Raw genomic sequence first — 21961 nt, 5'->3', positions numbered from 1 at the left:
CTCCTACATGGTGTAACAACACATCATGTAGATGTATATAATGAACAGACTAGGTCTATACTGCTCCTACATGGTGTAACAACACAGTGCATTCGGAAAGTATTCAAACCCCTTCACTTTTTCCACATTTTGACATCACAATACCCCATAATGACATCACAATACCCCATAATGACAAACCAAAAACATGGTTTAGATTTTTTTTTGCTAATTTATTAAAATAAACTGAAGTATTCAGACCCTTTACTACGTACTTTGTTGAAACACCTTTGGCATCGATTACAGCCTCCAGTCTTCTGGAGTATGATGCTACAAGCTTGGCACACCTGTATTTGGGGAGTTTCTCCCATTCGTCTCTGCAGATCCTCTCAAGCTTTGTCAGCTTGGATGGGGAGCGTCGCTGCACAGCTATTTTCAGGTCTCCGATCGGGTTCAAGTCCGGGCTCTGGCTGGGCCACTCAAGGTTATTCAGAGACTTGTCCCGAAGCAACTCTTGCGTTGTCTAGGCTGTGGGCTTAAGGTCATTGTCCTTTTGGTAGGTGAACCTTCACCCCAGTCTGAGGTCCTGAGCTCTCTGTAGCAGGTTTTCATCAAAGATCTCTCTGCACTCTGTTCATCTTTCCCTCGATCCTGACTAGTCTCCCAATCCCTGCCGCTGAAAAACATCCCTAGAGCATGATGCTGCCACCACCAGGCGAGCCGCTTTGCATTCAGGCCAAAGAGTTCAATCTGGGTTTCATCAGACCAGAGAATCGTGTTTCTCATGGTCTGAGAGTCTTTAGGTGCCTTTTGGCAAACTCCAAGCAGGCTGTCATGTGCCTTTTACTGAGGAGTGGCTTCCGTCTGGCCATTCTACCATAAAGGCCTGATTGGTGGAGTGGTGCAGAGATAGTTGTCCTTCTGGAAGGTTCTCCCATCTCCACAGAGGAACTCTGGAACTCTGTCAGAGTGAACATCGGGTTCTTGGTCACCTCCCTGACCAAGGTCCTTCTCCCCCAATTGCTCAGTTTGGCCATGCGGCCAGCTCTAGGAAGAGTCTTGGCGGTTCCAAACTTCTTCCATTTAAGAATGATGGCGGCCACTGTGTTTTTGGGGACCTTCAAATTTGCAGCCATTTTAAGGTACCCTTCCATAGATCTGTGCCTCGACACAATCCTGTCTCTGAGCTGTACGGACAATTTCTTCAACCTTATGGCTTGGAATTTGCTCTAACATGCATTGCCAACTGTGGGACCTTATATAGACAGGTATAATCATAAACAATATGATTTCATGTGGCACAAAACTAAAACACAAATTCTCTGTCAAAAATATAAGTCAGAATAAAGCCTTTCTATTCCCTCATGTGATTTCAGGTTCTCTGACTGGGAAAATGTCCTTCCACACAGAGAGAGCAGTGGTTGGACTTTTATTGTGTGTGTCCTCTTATGCTCCTTCAAGCTCCTTAACCAGGTAAAACTATTTCCACACTGGGAACATTGGAAAGGCTTTTCTCCTGTGTGTGTCAACTCATGCTCATACAGGCTTCCCAACTGAATAAAACTCATTCCACAGTGGGAACAGTGATAAGTCTGATCCCTCTCCTACCAAAGACAGAGTATTTAGTTAAATACGAAAAAGAGAACTGAATTAAACCTCCATAAAATAAAACTTTCTTCCTGCGAGGCTAGATTCCTCAAAAACCTGAAGTCAGGTCTCAGAACATACCATAATTGTCATAACTATTAATAATAATAATAATAATGTAGAACATTAAATATAACCTTGCTTTCATGTTTACAGGCTGAGCAGAGCTCTATAATAGGGAATGAGAAAGGAGGATACCTTGTCAGTTGTACAACTGAATGCATTCAACTGAAATGTGTCTTGCGCATTTTACCCAATCAGAGAGGTGCAGGGGGCTGCCTTAATCGCCATCCACGTCTTTGGTGCTCGGCTTTTCTGCAGTGTGTTTTCTCTCATGCCTTTTCAGGGTAGCTAACACGGTAAAACTCTTTCTACACTGGGAACATTGGAAAGGCTTTTCTCCTGTGTGTGTCCTCTCATGAGCTTTTAGGTCCCCTACTCGGGAAAATCTATTTTTACACTGGGAGCAGTGGTAAGGCTTTACTCCTGTGTGTATTCTCTCATGCTCTTTTAGGTGCCCTCTCTGAGTAAAACTGTTTCCACAATGGGAACATTGGAATGGCTTTTCTCCTGTGTGTATTCTTTCATGCCTTTTTAGGTTATTTAACACAGTAAAACTCTTTCCACACTGGGAACAGTGATAAGGCTTTTCTCCTGTGTGCGTCCACTCATGCTCCTTCAGGCTTCCTAACTGAATAAAACGCTTTCCACACTGGGAACATTGGAAAGGCTTTTCTCCTGCGTGTGTCCTCTCATGAGCTTTTAAGTCCCCTGATCCGGAAAATCTCTTTTCACATTGGAAGCAGTGGTATGGCTTTTCTCCTGTGTGTGTCCTCTCATGGCGTTTTAGGTTCCCTAACCAGCGAAAACTCTTTTCACAGTGGGAGCAGTGGTGTTGTCTCGCTGGTTTGGGTGTCTCTGGGTCTGGTTCCCTTGAAGGACTCTTCCTGCTGTCATAGCGAGAGTCTGGTCTCTCTCCTGCCAAAGACAAACAATATCTAGTTAAACAGAGACCTGACTGAAACCTCCACATGATAAAACTGTCTTCCTATGAGGTTTAATCTAGACTAGATCCCTCAATAAAAGAGCAGAACTGGTCATCACAGAGTGGCTGTAGTGCTTTGTAGGCTGGGTAAATCCATCTGAATTCAATACATTTTTGACAGCATCCATTTTGACTTAAAAAAAGCTTTCCTTACATGTTTGCCTACGGAAGAAGTGGTAAAAAATTGACTTTTTCTAACTGAATGCAAAAACATTCATGAGATATACAGTACCAGTCAAAAGTTTGGACACACCTAGTCATTCATGGGTTTTTCTTTATTTTTTACTATTTTCTACATTGTAGAATAATAGTGAAGACATGACAACTATGAAATAACACATATGGAATCATGTAGTAACCAAAAATTGGTAAAACAAATCAAAATATATTTTAGATTCTTCAAAGTAGCCACCCTTTGCCTTGATGACAGCTTTTCACACTCTTGGCAGTCCCTCAACCAGCTTCACTTGGAATGCTTTTCCAACAGTCTTGAAGGAGTTCCCACATATGCTGTGCAATTGTTGGCAGCTTATCCTTCACTCTGCGGTTCAACTCATCCCAAACCATTTCAAATCGGGTTGAGGTCGTGTGATTGTGGAGGCCAGGTCATCTGATGCAGCACTCCATCACTCTCCTTTTGGTCAAATAGCACTTATACAGCCTGGAGGTGTGTGGGGTCATTGTCCTGTTGAAAAACAAATGATAGTCGCACTAAGCGCAAACCAGATGGGATGGCGTATCGCTTCAGAATGCTGTGGTAGCCAGACAGGTGTGTGCCTTTCCAAATCATGTCCAATCAATTGAATTTACCACAGGTGGACTCCAATCAAGTTGTAGAAACATCTCAACGATGATCAATGGAAACAGTATGCACCTGAGCTCAATTTCAAGTACCACAGCAAACGGTCTGAATGCTTATGTAAATTTAGGTATCGGTTTTTTCTGTTTAATAAATGTGACATGTTTTCTACAAACCTATTTTAGCTTTTTCATTATGAGGTATTGTGTGTACAGTCGTGGCCAAAAGTTTTGAGAATGACACAAATATACATTTTCTGCCTCAGTTTGTATGATGGCAATTTGCATATACTCCAGAATGTTATGAAGAGTGATCAGATGAATTGCAATTAACTGCAAAGTCCCTCTTTGCCATGCAAATGAACTGAATCCCCCAAAAACATTTCCACTGCATTTCAGCCCTGCCACAAAAGGACCAGCTGACATCATGTCAGTGATTCTCTCGTTAACACAGATGTGAGTGTTGACGAGGACAAGGCTGGAGAGCACTCTGTCATGCTGATTGAGTTTGAATAACACACTGGAAGCTTCAAAAGGAGGGTGGTGCTTGGAATCATTGTTCTTCCTCTGTCATCCATGGTTACCTGCAAGGAAACACATACCGTAATCATTGCTTTGCACAAAAAGGGCTTCCAAGGCAAGAATATTGCTGCCGGTAAGATTGCACCTAAATCAACCATTTATCGGATCATCAAGAACTTCAAGGAGAGTGGTTCAATTGTTGTGAAGAAGGCTTCAGGGTGCCCAAGAAAGTCCAGCAAGCGCCAGGACCGTCTCCTAAAGTTGATTCAGCTGCGGGATCGGGGCACCAACAGTACAGAGCTTGCTCAGAAATGGCAGCAGGCAGGTGTGAGTGCATCTGCACGCACAGTGAGGCGAAGACTTTTGGAGGATGGCCTGGTGTCAGAAGGGCAGCAAAGAAGCCACTTCTCTCCAGGAAAAACATCAGGGACAGACTGATATTCTGCAAAAGGTACAGGGATTGGACTGCTGAGGACTGGGGTAAAGTCATTTTCTCTGATGAACCCCAATTCCGACTGTTTGGGGCATCCGGAAAAAAGCTTGTCCGGAGAAGACAAGGTGAGCGCTACCATCAGTCCTGTGTCATGCCAACAGTAAAGCATCCTGAGACCATTCATGTGTGGGGTTGCTTCTCAGCCAAGGGAGTGGGCTCACTCACAATTTTGCCTAAGAACACAGCCATGAATAAAGAATGGTACCAACACATCCTCTGAGAGCAACTTCTCCCAACCACCCAGGAACAGTTTGGTGACGAACAATGCCTTTTCCAGCATGATGGAGCACCTTGCCATAAGGCAAAAGTGATAACCAAGTGGCTCGGGGAACAAAACATCGATATTTTGGGTCCATGACCAGGAAACTTCCCAGACCTTAATCCCATTGAGAACTTGTGGTCAATCCTCAAGAGGCCGGTGGACAAACAAAAACCCACAAATTCTGACAAACTCCAAGCATTGATTATGCAAGAATGGGCTGCCATCAATCAGGATGTGGCCCAGAAGTTAATTGACGGCATACCAGGGCGGATTGCAGAGGTCTTGAAAAAGAAGGGTCAATACTGCAAATATTGACTCTTTGCATCAACTTCATGTAATTGTCAAGAAAAGCCTTTGACACTTATGAAATGCTTGTAATTATACTTCAGTATTCCATAGTAACATCTGACAAAAATATCTAAAGACACTGAAGCAGCAAACTTTGTGGAAATTAATATTTGTGTCATTCTCAAAACTATTGGCCACGACTGTAGATTGATGAGGATTGTTATTTATTTCATCCACAGTAGAATAAGGCTGTAACATAACGAAATGTGGAAAGACTTTAGTGACATAAATAAGGGGTTAAAGACGTGCACATTTTATTTTGTATATATCTCAGATACATTTTCTCTCTTAGATACAGGACAGACACTTCAGAACAAACACTTCAGAACAAACTTCCTTTAGATGTTTTGGGGGAAACAATGTTACTATGGTTACTATGGTTGTTCCATGTTGTGAATGTTATCCAATGTGTTACTATGGTTACTGTTGTTCCATGTTGTGAATGTTATCCAATGTGTTACTATGGTTACTGTTGTTCCATGTTGTGAATGTTATTCAATGTGTTACTATGGTTACTGTTGTTCCATGTTGTGAATGTTATCCAATGTGTTACTATGGTTACTGTTGTTCCATGTTGTGAATGTTATCCAATGTGTTACTATGGTTACTGTTGTTCCATGTTGTGAATGTTATCCAATGTGTTACTATGGTTACTGTTGTTCCATGTTGTGAATGTTATCCAATGTGTTACTATGGGTTATAGCAATATGGCCTAATACGTTGACATAAAATAATTTAAATATTTTTTTGTTGATACTTCCATTGGTCTTACAATTCAAAATGAAATAGCAAAATTATCCTTGGTATAACCTTAAAACATTTCTCATTCCGTTGTCGTTGGAGTGAGGCCTGGGAAATTATTTGGCTGGAGGGAAGGTTGTGTCAAATCCTGTGGTTTGTAAGGAACCCAGAATTGCGGAACCTGATGTGTTATCAGAAAAGTACCCTACAGTGTTCCCAGCATGTGCCATTACACGTGCTCTGTCTAAGAAAGTCACCGGGAGCAAGTCTAGTGTTGAGGATGTCAGCGATCCCACCACGGTCCATCTGTCTGAGACGTTTATGGTGGTCCTGATTTCGGTAAACCTACTGAGTTGACCTCTCCTTTGAAAACCCCAAACGTGAGAGTTTGTAGAACCTCTGAATGAAGAGAGGGTCCCTACAGTTGACACTTGGATGTCTAGGAAGCAGCAGATTGATGAACAGAGTAAAGATGTTTCTAGGAAGCAGCAGATTGATGAACAGAGTAAAAATGTTTCTAGGAAGCAGCTGATTGATGAACAGAGTAAAGATGTTTCTAGGAAGCAGCAGCTTGATGAACAGAGTAAAGATGTTTCTGGGAAGCAGCTGATTGATTAACAGAGTAAAGATGTTTCTAGGAAGCAGCTGATTGATGAAAATTTAGGAAGAAAAAATTCCTGACGTTTCGCACAATTCGTGCTTCTTCAGAGGAAATTTTTTTTTTTTTCAATATGTATTCCAACTTGTCACATTTGAAAACCCACTTGTATGTATTTTTTGGAAAATCAAATCTTTCAAATTCTAAAAAAGAAAAAGCACAACCATGAAAATCTTTCAAACATGTCACTGAAGCAGTGCAAAAATGTTCTTTCCCTCTCCCCTCTTTTTGCTGAGATACATCCAGAAGAGGAGTTTGATGAAGTTTTTGTTGGTAATTTTGACAGAAATGGCGCTCTAATGAGGAAACGGCCCTCTAACGAGGAAACGGCCCTCTAACGAGGAAACGGCCCTCTAACGAGGAAATGGGGTTCTAACGAGGAAACGGTGTTCTAACGAGGAAATGGTGTTCTAATGAGGAAATGGTGTTCTCGCACCACTTCTGGACAATACGATTGGCCCAGTTTATCTCAAATTGTTGTTCCAGCTACGCTTCGACAAGAGATACTGAGGTTTGCTCACGATGGTAGTATGGCAGGCGATCTTGGGGTCAACAAGATGTCTGAAATAGGATGTTGTGGCTCACTGTAAATCCTGTGGCGTTTGTCAGCGGACAGGTAAACCGAACCAAGCTGTACCGGTTGCACCTTTGCAGCCTATTACTGCTTTAGCCAAACCTTTCAGCAGGGTTCTGATGGACTGTGTTGGTCCTTTGCCCAAAGCGGTAAGTATTTCAGTTAACTAGTGACAGACTATTTATAATGCAGACATGATATAGTAGTTCATATGTATTACTGGTTGATTGTACTCTTCTGTTTGAGAGATATTTTTGGCTTTCTTGCCGGGGAACGTCACAATGGATGTTTAAAAAAAACACTTTCCTACATTTCCGTGGAGCAGGCCAAGTAGTTCTATGCTCAGGTGGGCGCTCCCTCAACATGATCAGGACAGAGAAACCAGACATGCGCTCCCTCAACATGATCAGGACAGAGAAACCAGACACGCGCTCCCTCAACATGATCAGGACAGAGAAACCAGACACGCGCTCCCTCAACATGATCAGGACAGAGAAACCAGACACGCGCTCCCTCAACATTATCAGGACAAAGAAACCAGACATGCTCATTGCTCACATGGAGCACTCCAAACAAAAAGACAATGAAAAAAATTGACAAATCTTGTAAATGATGGTTCTGAAATAAACCAAAACTGGTTTCTCACAAGTGCAGCAGGTTTTGAACAGACAACGTTTCCACTCCGAGAATGACAACGGTAAATGACTGTAATTAACAGAAATGAATGTAAACAAATGACAGGAAGTAACGGTACATTTACTACTGGTGACATTCGTAAAGTGGAATTGATATAATAAACTACATTTAAGGGCAATCAATTCACACAATGAAACAACGAAGGAGCAAGAATTGGTGGAAGCCAGCGGAGGACATTCTGAAGAGAGACTCACCTATATCTTCACCACACAACCCTCCCCTTATTCTTGTCTAAACATTTTTAATTATACTCAAGAGACATTCTCTTCCTATATTTGAGATGCTTTTCACTGACAGCCATAACTCAATAATCAGCGAAGCCTATTGCCACACGCGCTGCCCATTAGACATAAGCCTACAAGCTTGTGATTTGAAACCCGACACAGCTAATTGTTTTTAAGAAAGAATTCCTCATTTGGGCAAATGTATTTTAATTTACTTCCGTATTAGACCCACCACTATGTCATTTCTCTCCTGTTCTATTAGACCCACCACTATGTCATGTCTCTCCTGTTCTATTGGACCCACCACTATGTCATTTCTCTCCTGTTCTATAGGACCCACCACTATGTCATTTCTCTCCTGTTCTATTGGACCCACCACTATGTCATTTCTCTCCTGTTCTATAGGACCCACCACTATGTCATTTCTCTCCTGTTCTATTAGACCCACCACTATGTCGTCATTTCTCTCCTGTTCTATTAGACCCACCACTATGTCGTCATTTCTCTCCTGTTCTATTAGACCCACCACTATGTCATTTCTCTCCTGTTCTATTAGACCCACCACTATGTCATTTCTCTCCTGTTCTATTTGACCCACCACTATGTCATTTCTCTCCTGTTCTATTAGACCCACCACTATGTAATTTCTCTCCTGTTCTATTAGACCCACCACTATGTCATTTCTCTCCTGTTCTATTAGACCCACCACTATGTCATTTCTCTCCTGTTCTATTAGACCCGCCACTATGTCATTTCTCTCCTGTTCTATTAGACCCACCACTATGTCATTTCTCTCCTGTTCTATTAGACCCACCACTATGTCATTTCTCTCCTGTTCTATTGGACCCACCACTATGTCATTTCTCTCCTGTTCTATTAGACCCACCACTATGTCATTTCTCTCCTGTTCTATTAGACCCACCACTATGTCATTTCTCTCCTGTTCTATAGGACCCACCACTATGTCATTTCTCTCCTGTTCTATTAGACCCACCACTATGTCATGTCTCTCCTGTTCTATTGGACCCACCACTATGTCATTTCTCTCCTGTTCTATTAGACCCACCACTATGTCATTTCTCTCCTCTTCTATTAAACCCACCACTATGTCATTTCTCTCCTGTTCTATTAGACCCACCACTATGTCATTTCTCTCCTGTTCTATTAGACCCACCACTATGTCATTTCTCTCCTGTTCTATTAGACCCACCACTATGTCATTTCTCTCCTGTTCTATTAGACCCACCACTATGTCATTTCTCTCCTGTTCTATTAGACCCACCACTATGTCATTTCTCTCCTGTTCTATTAGACCCACCACTATGTCATTTCTCTCCTGTTCTATTGGACCCACCACTATGTCATTTCTCTCCTGTTCTATTAGACCCACCACTATGTCATTTCTCTCCTGTTCTATTAGACCCACCACTATGTCATTTCTCTCCTGTTCTATAGGACCCACCACTATGTCATTTCTCTCCTGTTCTATTAAACCCACCACTATGTCATTTCTCTCCTGTTCTATTAAACCCACCACTATGTCATTTCTCTCCTGTTCTATTAGACCCACCACTATGTCATGTCTCTCCTGTTCTATTAGACCCACCACTATGTCATTTCTCTCCTGTTCTATAGGACCCACCACTATGTCATTTCTCTCCTGTTCTATTAGACCCACCACTATGTCATTTCTCTCCTGTTCTATTAGACCCACCACTATGTCATTTCTCTCCTGTTCTATTAGACCCACCACTATGTCATTTCTCTCCTGTTCTATTAGACCCACCACTATGTCATGTCTCTCCTGTTCTATTGGACCCACCACTATGTCATTTCTCTCCTGTTCTATTAGACCCACCACTATGTCATGTCTCTCCTGTTCTATTGGACCCACCACTATGTCATTTCTCTCCTGTTCTATAGGACCCACCACTATGTCATTTCTCTCCTGTTCTATTAGACCCACCACTATGTCATTTCTCTCCTGTTCTATTGGACCCACCACTATGTCATTTCTCTCCTGTTCTATTAGACCCACCACTATGTCATTTCTCTCCTGTTCTATTAGACCCACCACTATGTCATTTCTCTCCTGTTCTATTGGACCCACCACTATGTCATTTCTCTCCTGTTCTATTAGACCCACCACTATGTCATTTCTCTCCTGTTCTATTAGACCCACCACTATGTCATTTCTCTCCTGTTCTATTAGACCCACCACTATGTCATTTCTCTCCTGTTCTATTAGACCCACCACTATGTCATTTCTCTCCTGTTCTATTGGACCCACCACTATGTCATTTCTCTCCTGTTCTATTAGACCCACCACTATGTCATTTCTCTCCTGTTCTATTAGACCCACCACTATGTCATTTCTCTCCTGTTCTATTAGACCCACCACTATGTCATTTCTCTCCTGTTCTATTAGACCCACCACTATGTCATTTCTCTCCTGTTCTATTAGACCCACCACTATGTCATTTCTCTCCTGTTCTATTAGACCCACCACTATGTCATTTCTCTCCTGTTCTATAGGACTCACCACTATGTAATTTCTCTCCTGTTCTATTAGACCCACCACTATGTCATTTCTCTCCTGTTCTATTAGACCCACCACTATGTCATTTCTCTCCTGTTCTATTAGACCCACCACTATGTCATTTCTCTCCTGTTCTATAGGACCCACCACTATGTCATTTCTCTCCTGTTCTATTAGACCCACCACTATGTCATTTCTCTCCTGTTCTATTAGACCCACCACTATGTCATTTCTCTCCTGTTCTATTAGACCCACCACTATGTCATTTCTCTCCTGTTCTATTAGACCCACCACTTTCACATCTGACTCCTGATGATCAACCTCCTCCTTCACATCTGACTCCTGATGATCATCCTCCTCCTTCACATCTGACTCCTGATGATCAACCTCCTCCTTCACTCTGTCAGATATGAACCTCTACCAGGTGGACTGTATAGAACGGTGTGTTCATCTCTGTCAGATATGAACCTCTACCAGGTGGACTGTATAGAACGGTGTGTTCATCTCTGTCAGATATGATCCTCTACCAGGTGGACTGTATAGAACGGTGTGTTCATCTCTGTCAGATATGAACCTCTACCAGGTGGACTGTATAGAACGGTGTGTTCTAATATTCATGCTAGTAGCTTAGCATCTCTCTCCATTGAATACAGGCGGTTGACGACAACAACCCTCATAGAATATAAACAATAGATTACAATAATAAGATTTATCCACCAATCCAAAGACAGGATAGGTGGGAGATAGACAACCCACAGTGCAGCCTTGTGGACAACGACTCCCCTTGTTAGGACGGAGAGACATCTTGTCAGTATATCCATAATCTTTGGTGTAGCCAACCCAACTCTCACATGGCTCTATTGGGGGTCACGGTGTGAAGTAAAAACATCACTACATTAAAATCACTACATGCCGTGGCCCCCCAGTCTGCGGTCAGCAGATAGACCCTCCTCAAATATATATGTTAAGTCACTTTTTGGAAACGGAACGGAGAAAACAAGGGGTAGCTTGTTCTCTATGTCGTCTGATTCTAGACATATCAGTCATCATCCCAGGGCCCTCCGTTGAAGAGGTATTGACGAGCCAACTCCGAATATCCAAAGTTAAAACTAATTGAAGGCGGTACTTACTGGTGTTACTCAGATCTCCTGTCTCCTCTTCTTCATCTTCCAATGTGACAGTAATCTCTCCTTCCTTCTTCACTCCAAAAACAGCATCATCCTCTTCTTCCTCTTGTTTAACTGAAACGTCTTTCTCTTCATCTTTCACTGTAACAGCCTCACCCTCTACTTCTTGTTTTACTGTAACATCCTCTTCTTCCTTCTCCTCTTTCACGACAATGTTCAGCCCCAGAGCTTCTTTCTCCGTCCAGCAGACCTCCTCTTCTTTAACAGGAGGGGAGTAGTTTAGGGAGCTCATGTTCGGGGATGTTAGCTAGCTAGCTATCATTAGCAACTAGGCTAATGCTAGCTTAACCAGCCAGCTACTATAGCTGACTAATACAAAATAACGTAATATTAAATTAAATAGGTTAACAAGTAGATACGACAGAAGTGTGTCTGAAACACAGTAGCTAATATAGACCGAAAGCCTATAAATAGGTTGAAACTTTCGGCTATGTTGGCTAGCAAGCTACCGAGGTGGTTGACGAGCTGTTTATGAAGAACCGTCCACTAGATTATACGTCACGCTGCAGCATCGCCTGAAAGACGCACATCGCCGTCTGCTGACTGGAGGGAAACGCAGTTGAGGATCACATTTTATTTTCAGACTAAGATTATTTTACATGGTTTTAATTAAATAATACTATTATATTGAGACATACAAAGACAGGGATGTGGTGGTTGATTAGTGCGAATAAAAAATGTTTACTACAGCACATTTAAGCCAGTTTCAATAAGTCAAACAACATCTAAATAAGTAGCTAGCTACTGTAGGTCTATACTGCTCCTACATGGTGTAACAATACATCATGTAGATGTATATAATGAACAGACTAGGTCTATACTGCTCCTACATGGTGTAACAATACATCATGTAGATGTATATAATGAACAGACTAGGTCTATACTGCTGCTACATGGTGTAACAATACATCATGTAGATGTATATAATGAACAGACTAGGTCTATACTGCTCCTACATGGTGTAACAATACATCATGTAGATGTATATAATGAACAGACTAGGTCTATACTGCTCCTACATGGTCTAACAAATGTTTGGGGTCACTTAGAAATGTCCTTGTTTTTTAAAGAAAGTCACATTTTTTGTCCATTAAAATAACATCAAATTCATCCGAAATACAGTGTAGACATTGTTAATGTTGTAAATGACTATTGTAGCTGAAAACGGCAGATTTTTTGTGGAATATCTACATAGGCGTACAGAGGCCCATTATCAGCAACCATCACTCCTGTGTTCCAATGCCACGTTGTGTTAGCTAATTCAAGTTTATCATTTTAAAAGGCTAATTGATCATTAGAAAACCCTTTTGCAATTATGTTAGCACAGCTGAAAACTGTTGTGCTGATTTATCAAAGGTTTTGTAAACAGTGTTGTTGCATAACAATCAGGCAGTAGAACAACAATCATCACCCTCTTGACCAATCTTCCCTCCCCTTAACATTGGGTTGATTCAGACCCTGTCAAGTACCAGGTGGACATTGGGTTGATTCAGACCCTGTCAGAGTACCAGGTGGACATTCCTGTCAGAGTACCAGGTGGACATTGGGTTTGATTCAGACCCTGCCAGTGTGCAAGGTGGACATTGGGTTTGATTCAGACCCTGCCAGTGTACTAGGTGGGCATTGGGTTTGATTCAGACCCTGCCAGTGTACCAGGTGGACCTAACTATTAGATTTACTGCCATGGTCTAGTATGTCACTGCATCAGACACCAGTCACAATGCTGGCTGAGGTACTAGTAAAACATGACATATTATTTCCTAACCATTCACAATGCTGGCTGGGGTACGAGTAAAACATGACATATTATTTCCTAACCATTCACAATGCTGGCTGAGGTACGAGTAAAACATGACATATTATTTCCTAACCATTCACAATGCTGGCTGAGGTACTAGTAAAACATGACATATTATTTCCTAACCATTCACAATGCTGGCTGATGTACGAGTAAAACATGTAATATTATTTCCTAATTGTAAAAAATGTCAAGGCTTTAGTTCAGTGGGCTTTTCCATTGTTGAGGAAAGCAGGGGAAGTGTTGTGAGTAACAGAACTGCCTACGGTGTGGGGGAAGGGACGCTGCTCACTGATTGGCTGTAGTGACAAGGGTCCCTCCAAAAATCTATCACTATTCCAACTCAAATTCTCCCCCAAATCTACCACTAATAGGCCAAGCCTCCACAGACCCTGTCTTGTATTGACAAACAGAACAAATCATTTCACATTCAAATATGTCATTTTAAATAGCTCAATTCAATCCAGCTGGGCCTTTTTAACACAGACAGTTGTTCCTGCTGTAGATGTTATGCCTTTGTACAGATCTAGGATCAGTTCTCCTCCACAATGCATATTCAGTACCGGTCAATTGTTTGGACACACCTACAAATTCAATGTTTTTTCTTTATTTTAACTGTTGTCTAAGTTGGCCTTCCCTGTGGCTCAGTTGGTAGAGCATGGTGTGTGCAAAGCCAGGGTTGTGGGTTAGATTCCCACGGGGGGCCAGTACAAAAAAAAAAAATGCATGAAATGTATGCATTCACTACTGTAAGTTGCTCTGGATAAGAGCTTCTGCTAAATAACTAAAATGTAAATGTAAAAAATGTACAATAATAGTGAAGACAACACAACTATGAAGTAACTCATATGGAATCATGTAGTAACCAAAAAAGTGTTAAACAAATCAAAATATATTTTATCTTTGAAATTCTTCAAAGTAGCCACCCTTTGCCTTGATGACAGCTTTGCACACGCTTTGCATTCTCTCAAAAAGCTTCACCTGGAATGCTTTTCCAACAGTCTTGAAGGAGTTCCCACATATGCTGAGCAATTGTTGGCTGCATTTCCTTCACTTTGCGGTCCGATTCATCCCAAACCATCTCATAGGCATAGTTGTTGTCTTCACAGTTAACTCTAATGAACTTATCCTCTGCAGCAGAGGTAACTCTGGGTCTTCCTTTCCTGTGGCGGTCCTCATGAGAGCCAGCTTCATCATAGCGATGGATGTTTTTTGTGACTGCACTTGAAGATTCATTCAAAGTTCCTGAAAGTTTCCGTATTGACTGACCTTCATGTGTTAAAGTAATGATGGACTGTCATTTCTTTTTGCTTATTTGAGCTGTTCTTGCCATAATATAGACAAATAGGGCTATCTTCTGTATACCACCCCTACATTGTCACAACACAACTGATTGGCTCAAATGCATTAAGAAAGAAAGAAATTCCACAAATGAACATTTAACAAGGCACACCTGTTAATTGAAATGCATTCCAGGTGACTACCTCATGGTAGATGATAGGAGATGGTCAAAAGATAAAAGTTTTTATTTTTTTAAAGTCAAAATCAAACATAATAAAAAGTACATTTGAATGACACTAAGTGGCAGTGTTTTTACAACTAATGCCGGTTTGCCTGAGGCTGATGCCGTGCAGGAACACATGCATATTCACACACTATCATTCAAATAAACACATACAAGAACACACACATACATGTAATAGTGCCAGACATGCACAAAAACATATACAGTTGGCATTGCTGTTATGATTTCAGTTGTCCTTGATATCCTTTGTTTTAAATGTATTATTTTGTTTTATAATTTTTTTGCATTGTTGTTTGCTGTTTTCTTCTGTCTTTTCCTTTTTTCTCTTTAGTTCATTCTCTTGGTTGTTGGTGCATTGGGAGGTTCTTGGAGGTGGGGAATGGAATTAACTGTCTTTTTCTATTAGGGGGGACTGTGGGAGGGGTCTCGAATGGTTGAGGGACAGCTATTGGGGAACTGTGGGGGGATCTTGGAGGGTTGAGGAACAGCTATTGGGGAACTGTGGGGGGATCTTGGAGGGTTGAGGAACAGCTATTGGGGAACTGTGGGGGGATCTTGGATGGTTGAGGGACAGCTATTGGGGAACTGTGGGGGGGATCTTGGAGGGTTGAGGAACAGCTATTGGGGAACTGTGGGGGGGATCTTGGAGGGTTGAGGAACAGCTATTGGGGAACTGTGGGGGGATCTTGGAGGGTTGAGGAACAGCTATTGGGGAACTGTGGGGGGGATCTTGGAGGGTTCGGGTTTCACTAGATTGTGATCATGAAAAAGGAAACTATGACATATATTTTATATCACTATAATGCACACACACCCTCACACATAAGGATGGCTCTGTTGTGGACAGACTGATACATGTTTGATAGTGTCTTGATGATGTATTGTTTGTCCTTCATGTTCTAATACTTTAATGTTACCCCTTCCTTGTGTTGTTTGTAATAAATAATAATAATATATATATTTTTTTAAATCAGTCGGGGTCTAAACTTACTGTTGAGAGTTAGAATAGAAGAATAGACAAGGTGTCATTTAGAAATGTGGTTGTTCATCAGCAGTTTTTCTCTTGAAAAAATAAAGAGGAGGGGAAAAGTACATTCTACACAAATGACCTTCATTATATCAAAGAACACATGTGTGTCTGAGGGGAAATTAACTTTCATACAGCCACAAGGGGTGAGAAGTTATACCAATATCAGTGGACAATTTGCACTGCTGCTGAAACACATCCCCACAGCATGATGCTGCCACCACCATGCTTCACCGTAGGGATGGTGCCAATTTTCCTCCAGACGTGACACTTGGCATTCAGGCCAAAGAGTTCAATCTTAGTTTAATCAGACCAGAGAATCTTGTTTCTCGTGGTCTGAGAGTCCTTTAGGTGCCTTTTGGCAAACTCCAAGTGGGCTGTCATGTGCCTTTCACTGAGGAGCAGCTTCCGCCTGGCCTCTCTACCATAAAGGCCTGATTGGTGGAGTGCTGCAGAGATGATGGTCCTTCTGGAAGGTTCTCCCATCTCCACAGAGGAACTCTGGAGCTCTGTCAGAGTGACCATCGGGTTCTTGGTCACCTCCCTGACCAAGGCCCTTCTCCCCCGATTGCTCAGTTTGGCCGGGCGGCCAGATCTTGGAAGAGTCTTGGTGGTTCCAAACTTCTTTCATCAAAGAATGATGGAGGCCACTGTGTTCTTGGGGACCTTCAATGCTGAAGAAATTTTTTGGTACCCTTCCCCAGATCTGTGCCTCAACACAATCCTGTCTCTGAGCTCTATGGACAATTCCTTCGACCTCAAAGCTTGGTTTTTGCTCTGACATGCACTGTTAACTGTACATAGCTGTGTGCCTTTCCAAATCATGTCCAATCAATTGAATTTACCACAGGTGGACTCCAATCAAGTTGTAGAAACATCTCAAGGATGATTAATGGAATCGGGATGCATCTGAACTCAATTTTGAGTCTCATAGCAAAGGGTCTGAATAATTAAGTACATTTGTAAAAATGTCTAAAAACCTGTTTTGGGATTGTAATTTTGGGGTATTGTATGTATATTGCTGGCAGAGTTTTCTACTGCTGGCAGAGTTTTCTACCATTGGCAGTTTTGTACACAGTCATGTGATACGTGGTATAGAAAATTCCAATCTTAGCAGAGTACATGGGAAGCACTATACTGTGTGTCTGCAGGTGTCTATCTGGTCTAAACCGCTGATACAGGTTCCCCTCCACCCTCTGGTGGGATGGATCATGTCTACAGAGAAACCTAGATTCAAATACTTAGATGTGTGTGTATTGGGTATATGTTGTGAAATTGTTAGATATTACTTGTCAGATATTACTGCACTGTTGGAGCTAGAAACACAAGCATTTCACTACACCCACAATAACATCTGCTAAACAAGTGTATGATAAAATGTTTTATTTGAAATAAACGTCAAAGGTGCTTTTGGCTGGGGTCAAAATGACTCCAAAGGATTTGAATTTGTTAAAAGTCCATATTGATACAGAAACACTAAACCATGATTTAGATGTATTAACAACCAGTTGATTGACAAAGTCATTAAAAATGGGAAGAATTGAATAAACCACACTTTGGCTATGATAAAAGATATGCCTCTGGGGTCAAAATGATCCATGTCATAAGTATGGTTCAATGAGAATATGTAGTGGGTGTAAAGTTTGTTTTAAATTCTAACTCATTAAAAACGAATCAATCAACACATGCTTCTCTTTGAACAGCTTAATATAATATGAAACATTTATGAAATAAATGAAAAATAAACGTTTGGTTCCTCAACTGTGTTGCCCCCCAGTCAGCAGATGGCGATGTGCGTCTTTTAGGTTCAGGCGATGCTGCCAGTGTGACGTATAATCTAGTGGACGGGACGCTCCTTCAACAACAACAGCTAGTCAGACACCTCGGTAGCTTTCTAGCAAACATAGCTACTACATTCACGCTCTTTACACTGGTTTGGTGTATATTAGTCGCTGTGTATTAAACACACTTCTGTCGTATGTACTTGTTGGCCCATTTAATTCTATATTTACGTTGTTTATCAGCTAGCTGGTTTGCTAAGTTAGCTTAGAACTAGGCTAGTCGCTAATGCTAGCTAGCTAACATCCCCGACCATGAGTTCACTAAGCTACTCTCCTCCTGTTAAAGAAGAGGAGGTCTGCTGGACGGAGAAAGAAGCTCTAGTGAAAGAGGAGGAGGAATAGAAGGATGTTACAATACAAAAACAAGTAGAGGGTGAGGCTGTTACCGTGAAAGAAGAAGAGATAGACGTTACAGTGAAAGAGGAAGAAGACGCGTTCAGAGTGAAAGAGGAGGATGCTGTTTTTGGAGTGAAAGAGGAGGAGGGGGAGATGACTGTCACGTCGAAAAAGGAAGAGGAGGAAACTGGATATCTGGGCTCGGTTTCCCAAACACATCTTAAGGCGTCCAATGGTTCTAACGGTGAACTTAGCCATAAGATGGTTTTGAGAAACCGTTCCCTGATTAACACTAGTAAGTACTGTCTTAAAAACAGAGGCACAAACTCTGCAGTTGTTGAAATCTGCATTTGCTACATCCATATTTGGACTTTAAATTATTAATTTATAGCCATTGATTCTTGAAGAATATAACACATGCCTCATGAGCTTAGTTCAACTGTTGTACCCCATCAGAACCCCAAGTAAGCTTTTTTTACTCCAATGTTTAGAAACAATGTAAATCAACACTGTATAGCCTCAACATGGTTAAAACTATAATGTTGATATCATGCTCCAGGCAGATATACTACATCCATAACTAGTGGTTTCCTCATTACCAGATATACTACATCCATAACTAGTGGTTTCCTCATTACCAGATATACTACATCCATAACTAGTGGTTTCCTCATTACCAGATATACTACATCCATAACTAGTGGTTTCCTCATTACCAGATATACTACATCCATAACTAGTGGTTTCCTCATTACCAGATATACTACATCCATAACTAGTGGTTTCCTCATTAGCTTGGAGATTGCAACCAAATTGTGTGTGCGTCGCCCTCGTGCCGCAATTCTAGCAAACACAGAAAGGGGCCTATATTGGAGACCAAAAGTCATCTGGCACACTGCTTAGGGGTTCAGTAACTGTAATATGTGAAAACAAGACAAAATATAACTATTGTTGCTCACTTGACTGTCTTAAGACAAGTGTCAAATTCCCAGACATCATTTGTTGTATAACTTCATGGGTACACTCTGGGCATCACCTTTTACCTCAAATAAACAATGGATTTCTTCTGTTGTGGGACTTTAACCATCTCTCTGACTTTGTCGTTCACACAGGAGAGAGACGTGACTATTGTGGGTCCTCTGGGGAGCCTCAACAACATCATGATGCTGACGAGGCAGAGAAAAGTCTCTCCAGATCAGAACATCTCAAGAAACACCAGCAAGAACACACAGGAAAGAAACCTCACCACTGTTTTGAGTTGTGGGAAGAGTTACTTAAGATCAAATTCACTGAAAGTACACCTGAGAATACACACTGGAGAGAAACCGCACTGCTGCTCTGACTGTGGGAAGAGATTCACCTCTTCAGTAGACCTTACAATACATCAGAGAATTCACACTGGAGAGAAACCTTATGGCTGTGATCAATGTGGGAAAAGTTTTACTCAGCCAAGCAACCTGAAATCACACCAGAGAAAACACACAGGAGAGAAACCATATAGCTGTAATCAGTGTGGGAAGAGTTTCACTCAGTCAAGCAGCCTGATAGTGCACCAGAGAACACACACAGGAGAGAAGCCATATAGCTGTACTCAATGTGGGAAGAGTTTTGTTACATCTGGCTGTCTGAAGACACACCAGAGAATACACACAGGAGAGAAACCTTATAGTTGTGATCAATGTGGGAAGAGTTTTACTCAGCCAAACAGCCTGATAGTACATCTGAGAACACACACAGGAGATAAATCTTATAGCTGTGATCAATGTGACAAGAGATTCTCCGATAAAAGATTTCTGATCAAACATCAGAAAATACATGAAGGAGTTGTTTCATGATATCAATGACATAGTGTCACAATGTAGAATGTTTTAACATTGTAGTAGGAGTATTTAATGATGTCACAATGTGGAATGTTTTAACATTGTAGTAGGAGTATTTTAATGATGTCACAATGTAGAACCCTAAACGTTTGTTCCCTGTTCTATTGATTTCAACATGATATGGATATTAGCCTCAGGGGGAAAATCCAGGCTCTGAAATGGAAGAGTACTATTTATGAGATTTAACAAAAAGTTGTGTAAGACTTACCACGTTGGCAAAATCAAAATGTAACACTTCAAAATGTAGCTAGCTGTCTTCTTCAGGTTTTCCTCTAACCAGTGAGGTAAAAGATATCTCCCTTTTCCATGTGTTTTTTTTGTTGTTGTGTTAGTTTCAACAGCACGCACAACTGATTTCCCCCCTAATCGATATCAGTGATTTATTGCTACTTGTCAAAACAACAGTTTTGGTGCTTGTGCAGTTTATAAGGAGCTTGTTTAAAAAAATACAAATAATATGATTATTGTGGCAGATGTTTGTGTAAATAGTATGGCCCATTTTATGTTTGGGTTTTCAATATATCACAAACTGTTTCTGCATTTTGGTTATTGATTTGGACACGTTAAAACTGTGTTTTGACATTGGGGCTATCCCACCTCGCAAAAGGTCATTGAAAATAAGACAAGGCCTGACATTCTATATAAGTTCGGTTTTAGTTGAAAATATGTATTTTCAGGTCGTTAGACTTGAAAACAACTTAATTTCAACTTTCTTGCAGCCTATACACATGGACGTATAATATATTGTATATAATAAATTGGTCAACTAACAAGAAGAGTTCGTTTTAGGAGAGTTCTAGAAGCTAGTGAGTTTTTTCAAAAATTAAGATTGTAGAAAAATATATATATTTAGAAATGTGTTTTTTCTTGTTTTTAATTGTTGACAGCCAGTAGACACCATGTTTATATTGTAGAAGGTGAAGCATTGTAGTTGATTATAATGTGAAATGGAAGTTGTTTTCTGTTGGTGGTGAGCAAACTTGTCCAACAAAAAACATTGGATAAATGTGTTGTCTTAAGGGGGAAGGTGTTACAGGCTCTGGTTTTTCCATTTATGTTTTGAGGTTGGACTTTAGCACGTCTAGCTCGTTAGCACGTCTAGCTCGTTAGCACGTCTAGCTCGTCTAACTCGTTAGCACGTTCGCGCGTCTAGCTCGTTAGCGCGTCTAGCTCGTTAGCCCGTCTAGCTCGTTAGCCCGTCTAGCCCGTCAGCACGTCTAGCCCGTCAGCACGTCTAGCCCGTCAGCACGTCTAGCCCGTTAGCTCGTCTAGCTCGTTAGCACGTCTAGCTCGTTAGCCCGTCAGCACGTCTAGCTCGTTAGCCCGTCTAGCCCGTTAGCCCGTCTAGCTCGTTAGCTCGTTAGCACGTCTAGCTCGTTAGCACGTCTAGCTCGTTAGCACGTCTAGCCCGTTAGCGCGTCTAGCTCGTTAGCGCGTCTAGCCCGTTAGCACGTCTAGCTCGTTAGCCCGTCTAGCTCGTTAGCACGTCTAGCTCGTTAGCACGTAGGACGCACTGATTGGTGTCACCTCGTTAGTCAGTATGTGTTACACCTGTGCTGGCTTGTCCATCTCGTTATGGTTGAATATTGCATCCAATTGTTAATATTTTAAATCAATGGATTTTCCTTAGGGGTGCTCATTAGTCTTTCTGTTGTTGATCTTCAGTTTTTTATCCTCTTATGTTTGTTCTGTAGTAAATATTTCTGTTTATTTTCATAGTTTTTTATTCGTTTTTTCCTGTGAAGTCATTGTGTTGCATCCATGTCTGAAATGTGCTGTATAAATAAAGCTTGATTTGATTTGAACATATTGCAAAACAAATGAACCTCATGACTGACAGT

The 21961-nt window shown here is 41.4% G+C and overlaps 1 protein-coding gene across 1 annotated transcript in view; it reads left to right on the top strand.

Moving 5' to 3' along the window:
• LOC115186528 (zinc finger protein 271-like) overlaps window positions 1-20024 on the top strand; it is a gene marked incomplete at both ends in the record, with an annotated part of 38166 nt that extends 18142 nt beyond the window's left edge. Inside the window, one exon of the mRNA XM_029746144.1 lies at window positions 19550-20024. Coding sequence (XP_029602004.1) covers window positions 19550-20024 — 475 coding nt within the window. The remainder of the gene's footprint in view (window positions 1-19549) is intronic.
• Window positions 20025-21961: the final 1937 nt, after the last annotated feature.

The sequence above is a fragment of the Salmo trutta genome, unplaced genomic scaffold (assembly GCF_901001165.1).
Source record: "Salmo trutta unplaced genomic scaffold, fSalTru1.1, whole genome shotgun sequence".
Taxonomy (NCBI): Eukaryota; Metazoa; Chordata; class Actinopteri; order Salmoniformes; family Salmonidae; genus Salmo; species Salmo trutta.
This window is presented reverse-complemented; position numbering and strand designations above follow the sequence as displayed.